Raw genomic sequence first — 13016 nt, 5'->3', positions numbered from 1 at the left:
TAGGTGTTGAGGATAACTTTCCCAATTGGAATTTGCTTTAGTTATTCCCTAGAGTGTTTCAAAACATAATTGTAGAAATCCTTGTGTGAACAAAGATCCTAATTACCTTAAGCATTACTTAATTTGATAAACCAAAGTCCATGACTTTGTGGTTTCTTTTAGTCATGTCTATTGACGATTATGGCCTTGTTTAATGCATCTGAACCTCTCTCTATAGACCCCCTTTATAACAAATAGGTGTATTCCTTAAATTAATTCAAGGAAACAAGGGGTTTGTGTTGAAAGTATACATAGACATGTGCTTATTTAAGCATAAATTTAATTTATGATGTTGGGATAAGCCATAAAACCAATCACAAGATCAACCAAATTATGCAATCAAAAGTTTGAATTACTAGCATAAAGTTGTTGTAACTCTTACTTTCTTTCCATAAATTCAAGGTTAACCAATATCCTTTAAGACATAATATTTAAGTGGTGTCTTCTAGTGGGGTAAGTGTGCATATCCAAGATCATTTTAGAGTCACCCAACCATAATACCAATTTGGAATCCAGTGTTGAATGGGAGTTGTCCATATCACAAAGAGTTCCCCCATGCATATCACAAAGAGTTTCCCCCATGCATATCCAACATTTTGCTTAATAGCAGTGACACTAAGTTTCTCGGATGATAATTATTATAGAGAAAAATATAATGCCAAAGAGTGTAAGATGTATCTAGAGAGAATTTGTGAATGACACCAATAATATGCATTCTAATAAAACGAAGATGCATAATGCACCCTCGTATTTCCCATGCATCATGATCAACCACACTAATAAATTACCATCTGAAGCCCACACAACAATTATTTCAAGAGTAGTATAGTAGAACAATAACCAAACATTTAGAAAACATTATTAATTTTTATTGTTCAAGGTGGTTTAAGGCAACAATTCCAAGAAATCTAGATAAAAAAAGAATCACGAGGGCACTCTCTCTCTAACATAAGACACTCCAACCTAATAAACATCTAGTTATGTGTTAGAGATTATAGCAAATTCATCTTCTTGACACCCTAAAAGTAATGCCTCTCATGGCACACAGTCCGATGCAGCAATTCTCGCTAGAAGTATATAAATGTTCTATGTGTAGATTAGTTATCAATGTATTAATTAATCAGAGAAATCTACCTTGACTATAGCAATTGGATGCCAGGGTATTTATTCCTGATCAGCTTGCGACTCTATACTCACTAATAGAGGATAACATGGGGTTTAAGGGCTAATATATGAGTCAAACTTGTATAAAATTCCAAGTAAAGAGTGTACATGCATGTTTCATCATCCCTTTAGATAAACACACTTGCCCATACTCTCTCTATCAACACTTGCCCATACATTTTCTATCAAACAAACTCATACATTTTCCATCAAACCCATCTTTTTCCTATCTAATGGAGAGCTAATAAATTTGAATGAGTTACAATGCTATAAGCATATACACATAACCCTAATTTTATAAAGTAATCCCCTCACACAAGGAATTCATATGCATAGGAAAAGACATATAGGCAGAATCTAATTTGAATGATTTCCAAACATGTCTACGTGATGCTTTTTTTACTCTTTTAAAAACAATGCCCTTGTTTTATTAGCTCGCTTGGGTCGATGACTAGTAGTGCAAGTGTGATATTCCTAGAGCAAGACTTGACTAGGAGTTTCTTAACTCCATAGCTATAGGATCATTCTCGAAGAATTCAAACAAGCTACACCATAGCTCACCATCCAACCATAGAGCTGTGAAGGAGCTCACCCTTGACCAATTGGGTTAGATGAACTCACACAATCTACTAGGTAAAATGGAGAAATTGTGTGCATCCTATACTATGAATGATCCCACCTAATGGTGGTGTCAGGTATAACACTACTGAGCTCATGAACAAGAATCTTTGCCATATTAGAAGTGTGTAACTAAAACTTTGCATCCACTTATATAACCTAAGCCAAGCCAATAATAGTGATCCCATGTTATTCTTTGGATTTTAGCTATTTTTGATAATAGCTTTCCTCTAACCTTTATTAATTGGTGTTTATTAACCTAACCCTCTAGACTTAATCCAAATCCTACAATATATGCATCCACCCCCTTAGGATATTCATGCACCCTAATACACAATGCACTAATGCTAATAAGCCACTAATTATCGTTATCCTCATGATGTGACACCTTAATAGACATGCAACTTGAGGGGCTTGCTCCAAGGTGTCATAATGTATTATTCTAATTTCAATATGGATGCAATCTAAATGATCTATTTTAATAAAAGATGTAATATCATGTGAAGAAACTAAGAAGATTCAGGATCCCCATAACTTACATTAAAGGCTATGGTGACCGTGAGGGAAGTTAGTCCTTATGAAGTTAAGTCATACTTGGTGTGTTCGAGAATTCAAATTGAAGGTGAGTACTACTGGTCAAGTTAACCTTGTTTCAATCTTCTTTGTCAACAAATGCGTCATATAATGTGGTATAAGAAAGTGCACTACAATTGAAATAGTATTACATCAAAGGCTATGGTGACCATGAGGGAGTAAGTCAGTGTAGCTTTTAGATACCAAAGTGCAATATGAAGCTAAGGAATATTTATACTTAGGTGTGTTTGAGTATTCAAATTGATGGTGAGTACTAATTGTCAAGATAACCTTGCTTCGGTCTTCTTTGTCAAAAATGCATCATATAATGTGGTATAAGAAAGTGCACTACAATTGGCTAAAAATAGTTGATTATTGATTTTTTCATATCACATGTTTGAAAGTGGCTTATTTTGTGAGCTTAAAATGATTCTAATAATCCTATCACCTGGAACATGCTATAAGGCCCACCACTTTTTCCATATTTTTAATTTAACAAGCACTTTTTTTCTCCCTTATAAAGTTATGAGCATCGCATCACACATCACAGTAATCAACTTGACAAATATGATCTCTTAGCATTTAGACATGATGGTAATACCTTCCCTAGAAAAGAAGAGAGGTAATTAAGACGTGGTGGGTGGAGTTGGTGACAATAAAAAACATATATAAAGACTCTTGGACTATTACAAAAAGCAACTAAGAAAGACATGAAGTGTTCTTAGAAGGGACGAAGTATACTTTTTCTTTTGCCTTGGCCAATGGTGGGACATGACTCTAGATACCTCTAAAAACTCAAAGAGTGTTGTAAAGGAAAGTTTCTTACCCTCATAATACATAGAGAATTGTCAAGTCCTATAGAGCAAGGTTCCTTTTCGAAAATGATGAAATTGGGATGTTTGGGGCAAAGTGTGGGTTGAGAAGTTCGATATGTTAAGTTGAAATTCAGAGTGTGAGAAGAGACTTTTAGAAGAAGTTAATGTCGAGATAAACTTTAATATGGATATGAGGCTCTTCAAGAAAGCATGGTATAAATTGTTGAGCTTGTGTGTGTGGGCACATTCACATATGCATGCGTGTATGCATGCATGTGTGTGTGTGTGTGTGTGTGAGAGAGAGAGAGAGAGAGAGAGAGAGAGAGAGAGAGAGAGAGAGAGAGAGAGAGATCTTGTCTTATTTGTGTGTGTGCATGCGTGGTATGTATGTAAGGTGTATTGTTGTGTGTGCTTGTGTGCGTTGGACCTCATACTCCGGTGCATTGCCATGGGTGCATGTGTGGTGTCACACGTATGCTACACGAGTTTGATGTGCTCAAGGGTGCGTTGCGTGAGTGCATAGCCATGGGTGCATGCATGATGAAATCAAGGGTGGCTCACACCTAGAGCGATTGGTTGGGCATTGCCATGCGTGCATGTGTGGTGTCACATGTAAGCTACACGAGTTTGATGTGCTCAAGGGTGCGTTACTCGAGTGCATAGCCATGGGTGCATGTTTGATGAAATCAAGGGTGGCTCACACCTAGAGCGATTGGTGAGTGATATAGCGGCGTGTGTATGTGGGCATCAGAGAGCCAATCTTGGGTAACTGTGCTCCCAGAGAGCTGACCAATGTCCACACAGGAACCATTGTTGTCCCACCGGTTTTTGTATGCGGTTTTTACCAAATTTCGAAAAATGGTGAGCTTTGTTATTGTCAAAAATTCTATAATGTTTTTTGCCCCTCATTCCAACACGCAAAAGGGCGATCAATTCCACGAGAGAAGTCATGAGAGGGAGGCCCATCATCATGAGAGGGCACTCACTACCCTTATCATACCAACCCCTCTAAAACAAATAAGAAAAATGTATTATTATATTTTCTCGTTTGTAACGATGTCAGAAATTCCGGGGTGCATGTGAACATGTCGCGGTTTGCGGATTACGTCGTTGACTCGGGTTTCTCTCCAGGTCGTAAAAATGTAGCAACGGGCAATAATAATAAATAATAATTGCTGGACATACATTCTGCAAAGCCCTTCTTTGTGTGTGTGTGTGTGTGAGAGAGAGCGAGCTCTCTGGCTATGGCGGAACCCTGTGTTTCTTCGTTTTCCTACCTGCGATCTTGCTCCGTTTAGGCTCTTTGCCTTCTTCTCTCATTCCCCCCCTGCTTTTCTTCTCCCGCTTCTCTTGCTCTTGCTCTAGTTGTTCCTTGCAGAGAAAGGGCAAGCTTTTCCAAGCCCTGGCTATTGCGGAATCCTGTGCTTTATGAATTCTCTCTCTTTATCGAGCTTCCTCTTTCTATTTTTGCATCCGATTTTACCCTGTTCCGGTCTGCAGCCCTAATTTACCTTTGGAGCTTACTCTCATTCCAACTCTGAAGCAGGATCGTCGTCTGGGAGCCTGAATTTTTCGTCTCGGAAGTGGACTTTAGGGTTTTCTGTGGCCTAGAAATCCTAGCCGTAGCTCCGGTGTGGAGGAAAAGCAGATTTTGACAGCTGAAGGTGTTGGGAAACCGGCGGTTTTGCGGCAGAGAAGCAGTAAGGTCAGAGGATGCCGTGGTGGCAAAGGGGACCTGCGGATCAAAGCCAGGGCGCAGTTGCGGCCTCTGCTGTGTATCACCAGCCCTTGCAACAGCAACAGCAGCAGACGCAGCAGAAGTTGGAAGGAAGCGCTGCGGAGGCAGGCAAAACTCCCTCTATCACTGCCATCGCCAAGGCCCTTCTTGTAACCAGGCGCAGGCTGCGGCTCACCCCCGATAAGCGTCTCTACTTCCTCTGTAAGTATCCCCAATACATCATACAGACAGGCTATGGCACGATCACACAACCTTAATTATACAAACTGGCGCATCACTATAGCACCCATCTTACAACCCATCATCTCGACACAGGCTGTGGCACACCCTACAACCTTCATCATGAAAACATGTGTAACCATTTTAGAAACCTGACCATGGGACCCCAGAGTACATCACCCTGTAATTTAACAAACCTTTTCATGACACAGGCTTTAAGATCATCGTAAAACGCTATCATCTACATACTGGCTATGCCACAGTCTTATAGCTCTCATCAAGGCCATGTCACCTTCATCGTCATACATACAGGGTATGTTACGACTCACCAACAGCCTGTGGCATTATTTTACAAACCTCATCATCACACATGCGGGCCATGCTACCGTCTAACAGCCTTTGTCACAACACAGGCTATGGCATCATTCTTTAAACCTTATTGTCATACATACAGGTTGTGGCACTTTCAGCCTTTGTCATGACATGGGGTGTTACACTATTTTGCAGTTGTTTTTTATGAGTCTCCTTGCATTCCAACCCCAATGTTCTATGCATTTTCTTGTGCGGATCTTTGATTCTGATCAGAACACCAACCATATTACTTTGGTGTAGTTTTTTCTGTGCAAGTTACGAGAAAAACATACTGATGAAAGCAATTATGCTCAAGTTTTATGAAAACGTGATGTGTACAAGATGTACAAGAATCTATACCTGCAGTGACTATTGATTCTCATGGCTGATGTAATCTCCTTGTGAGCCATACATACGTACATCAGTCTGCTGGAGCTCTTGAAATTAGGAATTTTTGTGGGGTTTAATGCACTCTACAGGCATCCCCCTAACGTCTTATGAAATGCATATGAGCTTGATGTTTGCTTGGAGTTATACCCCCAAATCACCATTTTAGTCGGGGTTGATGAGTCTAGAATATGTGTCTGCTTTAATATAGACGCTGCATCTTGAGAAAAGAGAAAATGTAGCTTTTTTTCTAATTTGTGAGAGCCTTCTTGCACATATTGCTAGCTCTGACAGCATTATTTATCTTGGGTTTAACCAGATGAACCGGGCAAGCAGGTCGCAAGTGCCGTCAAAATAAAGAATACAAGCCGTTCACCTGTTGCCTTCAAGGTTAGCTAATTGTGCTTGTCATTAAAGCAGTGTTTGCATTTTGGTGGGCAAAGAGGTTCATGCATTAATCCAATGCTTGGAAATTTAAGATGAATGATTTGATTTGAAGTTTTGGGTATTATGTTTTGCTTGTTTTTGATATATGACTTGCAAGTGTTATGGGGAGCACTGCATTAGACATTTATAGTTTGTCTGACAACTCTTGTTGATGTGTAGTTCCAAACAAATGCTCCCAAGAGCTGTTTCATGCGCCCGCCCAGTGGCATCCTGGCACCAGGAGAAACCGTCGTAGCCATGGGTACAATCATTTTCTCAATCTATTAGCGACAAACACTCGTGTTTGTTTGATCCTAACACCATAGAAGCAATGAAACACGTTTCATGCCCTGGGAATGAAATGTTTTGTAACATATACGTTTCATACGTTCCATACGTGTTTCTTTATACCCTGCGAGGACAAAGGGCTGCTGGTGAGAGGGTTATGTATCCATTCCCATTCTTTCAAATCCCACTGTAGGTATTTGATAGAGCTTCCTCCAGCCCAGCCTGGAGTGTAGACCCTACTTCCTGCAGGGCCCAGGCTGTAGGCAGCAGGCTGCATGTCTAAGATTCTATTCATTGTTTTAAGTTTAAATAATGCCTATTTCATAGATTGTGTGTTCTGTACAACACTCTAGCATAAAAGAAGCATCACATGTAGTTATTTGGGAGTTGGTACCGTGTGCCCAACAATAAAAAAGACTCTGGGTTTGCGAGGTTCCATATATATAGTGTGTGTGTGAATTGATGCATGTTATAAGGTTTGTCCTGAATGAAGTATTAATGGATGACTGCAGTTGTAAAATTCATTGAGCCGCCTGAGCAAAACCAGGAGAAGAAAAGCAGGGACAAGTTCAAAATAGTGAGCTTGAAAGTAAAGCAAGGAATGGAGTTCACTCCTGAGCTGGTATGTGTAAGTTTTTGTGGTATCTTTGACATGAGCAATTATGCTGCTAGCTAGAAAAATATATAATTGGTGCTGCTTTGCTACAGTTTGAGGAGCAAAAGGAGTTTGTGGCTGTAGAGCGAGTTCTTCAAGTGGTGTTCTTGGACCCACAAGGTCAATCTCCTGTGAGTATTGGTCGTGTATCCACAGTTATTACCTTTGGCAGTGTGGCCAACTAGCAATGAGAGCAAGTGAGATGCTATGTATTGGTGTTCTGAAGATGGATCTTGATGTAATATTGCATCATTTGCTTTGTTTTGATTACTCTGGCGGTGCAGGAGATTGAGAAGCTAAAGAAGCGTTTAGCTGAGGCAGAAGCAGCTCAACAGGCCCGCAAAAAGCCTCCCGAGGAGAAGGTTCAGAAGACTGTGGTTGCTGGAGGAGTTTTAGATGAATGGGTAATGAACTGTGAGCTCTCTTAATTATAAATTTGATCCGTGACTAACTAGTGCTTGTGTTTACTTGTTTGTTCAGAAGGAGCAGCAACGGGAAAAGCGGCTAGCCAAACAGCAAATCGAAGGCACGGAGTCTCCTTAGATGATGGTTTATATAAAAGACGTCTCTATATCTATGAAAACTTGTATAATATAGTCTCTGATGATGCCGTGGTTCTTTTGGTAGTGGTGTTCCTGAGTCCAGAGCTTAGCATACTACTAGTGTTTATGGTGCTGGGTGATCATTTACTCAGCTGCCAAATCATCGGTGCCATATGTATTTCTATTGAAACTTTCGTGGATATTTTTGCTCTTCTGGTTTAGTTGTAGTGTTCCGGTTACACAAAGCATGTAGAAGAGGGCTTTATATACTAAAGCCAGAAGGTGCTCAGCTGTAGTTTTACCCCTGGGAGTTATAGCTTTTGAATAAAGGCACTTGTTACATCATACCAGAAACAGTTACTTGTCTCTAAAGGATGACTTACACGAAGGTAAGTTCACAGATGCACTTTGCAGTCTTAACTTATTTGCCTATAATATGACACGGGCAACTTTGGGTTTTCTTTGAGACGTGATATTCTTGTCGTGGTGCAAGGCTTGGCTGCAAATTCTTTTTGTTGAGTGGTTATTTAATGGTTCTATTGTGCGGCTTGAAAATTGTATATTGATATGGAAACTACAATTCATAGCTAGGGAATGATTCTGTTGGTTTGGTCAGAGTTGACATGCACTATATGCTTCAGTAAAGTGGTGGAGTAGGCATGGGGATGTGAACAAAATGTGAGGGGAGTGCTCCTCCCTTGTTTATCTGTGTTTGTTCATTTGTGGAGGCGATGCATAATGTGTGTACTCATGCACGACCTACAGATTCATGCAATAGCATAAGGTAGTTCTATTGGGGTATTTTGGCAATCAACAGGCTGTACAAATAGGTGACATTGGGGACCCAATGCATGTCCTGCTATGTGGACAATGCTCTCTCATTTTTAGCCATTCTTTTCGCTGCTGTCTAATTGATTTAGTCATCTAATTATATGGAAAATACTTCCAGGAGAGTTTCAGTCAATGATTGTTACAACCTTATAGAAGGGTATGTTCACTCTGCAATGCTTGCTTACAGTAAATGAGAAAAAAGAAAAAGAGAAAAATCAAATACTGAGCCCGTTAAGGGCCATAAATCAAAGACATTCAAAATTAATTCTACTTGGTGGCGTGGCCTATATGGCTATCTGCGAACATCGTCTCTGCCAGGCTAAGGAAGGCTGTAGACATAGCTTTTGGCCAGCTTCCAAGGCCCATATAAATTATAAGTACGCATATTATCAGTGACATCAAAAATTTGGTCACTCAAGCTATGTTACTTTGTCTTGAGCTATGTGGTTGCCTAGGTTCTTACCTCTGAACACTGAATCTCTTAGCTATATATATTCTTTATTGACAGGTTTCACTGGTTTTTTTTTTTTCACCATGTGGTGATATGCTTTTTGTGATGTGCTGGTGCCAGTGGTGCTCCATAGAAGACAATCAAGGTGAAAATGATCACGTGTTGGGATGACACTCCTAGACGAAGAGAGCGCCATTTGGGTTAAGATGGAAAGTTGTAAAGCAAGTGGCTCATGGTTTTCACTTAAGTGTCTTGAGTTTGGAAGTGGTGAGGACTTGAACCTTCCCTTGGTTGACAATATTGTGCAAATCAACAATTTAATCAGGTCCTAGGTGTTGCCTTTTCTCATCGTGACGTCTTGGGTAGGAAGGGCTTGTGCATGGTTGTTGTTTGACGGGCCCGTTTTGAACATTTTGGTTGTAAAATACTTGCAAATTTTTTAAAATGCCCATAAAAAATTACACAAAAATATTGTTGCATTTCACCAAACCAGTCAATTTTGAAGCGCAATGGTGCACGTGAAATGGGGTGTAGTGGGGCTAAACCACTTAAGCAAAAACCCCATTGACAGTTTGCTAGGACATTTAAATGACATTTATGCAGCAAAGAGTTTCTTAGAGAAAATTTTCTTTTGAAAACCTCCTAAGGTACTTGGTACCAGGTTGCATATTCTCTGTAAAGGAAAAATCCTCCTAAGGTGCTCGGTGCTAGGTAGCATACATATTCCATTTACATTACTTGAACCACACAAATGGGTGTATGTAAAACATATTACTCGACCCTGATTTGCATCAGTCTCCCTTAGGTGTCCACCACCTGATTGCTTGCTAACAAAAGGCTAGATTAGGGTTATGAGAGTTCATTAAGGTTGAAATATTAGAGATTTGGCTAAACAAGAGAAGAAAGTAGGAGAGAAAAATGCAAATTAGCATACCTCCGAGAGAAAGAGAGAGAGAGAGAGAGCCAAGCCCCCCCCCTCCTCTCTCAATCAATATCCATCCACCCACCATTCTCAACACACACACAAAAGTTTGTCGACATAACAACAATCCCTAGCTTACCTTCAATTATCTTTAGCAATCAATCTAAGAAGAAACATGAGCAACCTGAAGTATACCATTTGTGCAAACACAACAAACCTAGAATCTAACATACTTGGGGTGGAGTGTAGGGTGTACAAGAGCTTCATGATACACCCACTCATCAAGCTTGCTTGTTGTTGATTACCAATACCTGCCAAAATTCCCAACTTGGGGTGGAGTGTAGGGCTGTGTGCCTGCTATATCCCATTTGAGTGACCATGTCAAGCTCCTTACATATCTGATAGAATGATGGAAGTTGTGCTTCATGCAGCTGAGCCCCAACCTTGACTACCAACTACCATAGTAGGGGCTCCAACACTCCAATATATAATGCCAGTACTACATAACCTCCATGATTCACCTCCTCTCCTACAAAAAAACCAAAGAAAACTCCAACAATGAGAGCAATTTGTGGGAAAGATTTAGAGTTGTGAATTCAAGTACACGAATCTTAGCTTAATGGTGGTCTGGCTCTTAGGACAAGTGACAACATATTCAAGTGAGGTTGAAGGTTAGCTAGACATAGTTTCTCAATAACCATTCCATGTGAGACTAGACTAAGGTATAATGAGGACATAATTGGGATATGGGCTTAGGACATGAGTGAAAATCCCTTATCTCTTTGTAGTGTCAGTCAATTTCTCTACATTCCATTCCATGAATGAAACTCCCTTATCTCTTTGTATGTAAGTCAATTTCTCTACATTCCAAATTTTACATGTTTAAGCTCACTTTAGGATCACCTCATCTCCATCTTCACCCTTCTTATTGAGTATTGTGGTATGCTCTCATTCATTCCATACTATCCATACTCTCCATACTATATGGAAGAATGCATCCAAAGCATGAAGATTTTCCATATGATTTTAGTGGTGGTGGGAAGCACTTGGAATTACCATTAGAGCCATCAGTGGTTGTAAGGTTCATCTTTGGGTAAAACACTTGGGTAAAACTCTAATCTTTGTATGTTTAGTTTTAGGTAAAACTCTTTGTGAGTTTCGTCTTTGGGTAAAACTCTGATCTTTGTATGTTCAATTTTAGGTAAAACTCTTTGTGAGGTTCATCTTTGGGTAAAACTCTGCACATAACTTTTTGTAATATATTTTGTGAGGCTTTATTTTTCAGCATTATTTTCCAAACTTAATTAAGTTCTTAGGTTTGCAAATAATGTGTCTTCTAACGACATTGAATTTCTATAGTGTGGAGAGGCATACATTAAGATTTAGTGTATCATGTCTCTCACTTGTCTACTTCATATCTCCCAAGAGTGTTGGGTTTTTATGTGATCTTTTTTTATTGGACCTTGATTCTTTTAAATAATAATAATAATAATAGGCTTTGCACCTCATAGGTGTGGTGGGTAACAATTGATTGAATCCATGCCTTTTTCATTCTTGGCATTCTCCCTTAACCAACCTGCCACAATGCTTGTGGGTATCATACTTTGATTCAAGATTATAGATTTGAGACTCCCCTCAAAGATATGGCTGAAGTACTCTGGAAACGTCTTAGTAGTACCTAGGGCACCTAAAGTACCATGGTTTCACAAATTCATCCATCACGATATAGCAACCTATGGGGTAACACATGAATAACAATGTCATTTTACAACCCCCCTTGACATTGTTGTAATATCTCGGATCCCCAAGCCATGTCGATGATGTATGAAAAATGGAGCTGACAGACTTTTAGTAAAGATGTCCGCCACATTGTCCTTAGTGGAACAATAGATGAGGTCAATGAAGCCATCCTGCATACAATCCCGAACATAATGATAGTGATTCTCAATGTGTTTCATGGGGGCATGAAAGACATGATTCTTCCCAATGGCAATGCAACTCATACTGTCACAAAAGACATAGCTGGCCTCACCATCCTGTGCATGATGTAAATCATACATAAGCTTCCTCAACCACATAACCTCTATAGTGGCTGCATTTACGGCTTTGTATTCTGCTTCACTTGAGGAAAGAGAAACATGGGCTTGCTTCTTACTGAGCCAAGATATGCATGCTGAACCCAATGAGAAGCAATATCCACTTGTTGATCTTCTATCATCCATGTCCCTTGACCAACCTGATTCCGTGAAACCACTCAAAGAAACATCACAAGCTGAAGCATAATGCAATCCAAATGAAAGAGTGCCCTGCAGATATCTGAGAACCCTCTTGGCTACATTCCAATGTGTGACTATGGGACAATGCATGAACTGACTAAGCAACCCTGTAGCATAGGCAATATCCGGCCTAGTACAGCACAAATAGATGAGGCTCCCCACTTACTTCCTGTAAAGTGTGCCATCAAACTTCTCAGTTGTGTCATGCTTTGTAAGCTTGAGGCCTTTTTCCAATGGAGTGTCTACAGATTTGCATTCTTCCATCTTAAACTTCTGCAAGAGACCTTTAACATGCATATCCCCTCCTGGGTCTGCCAAAACTCAATGCCAAGACAATAATGCAATAAACCCAAATTTGTCATATCAAAGGTCTGATATAAGGCGGCCTTGATGGCTGCAATTAGCTGTGTATTATTTCCAGTGAGTAATATATCATCCACATAAAGCACCAAAATCAGCAAATCTGAATTTTGTTGTAGAACATAGAGGTTAGACTCTATATGTGTGTTCACAAAGCCTTGGGACAACAAATACTGATGTATCTTGTGATACCATGCACGAGGTGCTTGTTTGAGCCCATATAACGCCTTGCGTAGCCTGCATACCTTGTGCTCTTGTCCTCAAATCCTTGGGGCTGCTGCACATAAACCTCCTCCTTCAAATCTCCATTCAAGAAGGCAGTCTTGACATCCATCTGAAAGACGGGCCAACCATAACTTGC

The 13016-nt window shown here is 40.0% G+C and overlaps 1 protein-coding gene across 1 annotated transcript; it reads left to right on the top strand.

Moving 5' to 3' along the window:
- The first annotated feature begins 4390 nt into the window (after positions 1-4390).
- LOC147610999 (vesicle-associated protein 4-2-like) lies at positions 4391-8281 on the top strand. Its single transcript, XM_086785641.1, has 7 exons — positions 4391-5148; positions 6224-6294; positions 6511-6592; positions 7131-7240; positions 7327-7404; positions 7558-7677; positions 7754-8281. Exons 1-7 carry the CDS (start codon positions 4923-4925, stop codon positions 7814-7816), a joined length of 750 nt encoding a protein of 249 aa, XP_086641767.1. The 5' UTR covers positions 4391-4922; the 3' UTR covers positions 7817-8281.
- The last annotated feature ends 4735 nt before the right edge of the window (positions 8282-13016 follow it).

The sequence above is a fragment of the Cibotium barometz genome, chromosome 48 (assembly GCF_041138505.1).
Source record: "Cibotium barometz isolate CiBa-2024 chromosome 48, ASM4113850v1, whole genome shotgun sequence".
In the NCBI taxonomy this organism is placed as follows: Eukaryota; Viridiplantae; Streptophyta; class Polypodiopsida; order Cyatheales; family Cibotiaceae; genus Cibotium; species Cibotium barometz.
Note: the sequence above shows the minus strand (reverse complement) of the source record. Positions and strands in the feature narration are given on the sequence as shown.

Excerpts from the sequence above, each read along its gene's own strand:
- LOC147610999 (XM_086785641.1), top strand. The coding sequence starts at position 4,923 with ATGCCGTGGTGGCAAAGGGGACCTGCGGATCAAAGCCAGGGCGCAGTT. Across the intron at positions 5,149-6,223 it reads TAAGCGTCTCTACTTCCTCT|ATGAACCGGGCAAGCAGGTC; the intron begins GTAAGTATCCCC and ends GGGTTTAACCAG. Across the intron at positions 6,295-6,510 it reads GTTCACCTGTTGCCTTCAAG|TTCCAAACAAATGCTCCCAA; the intron begins GTTAGCTAATTG and ends GTTGATGTGTAG.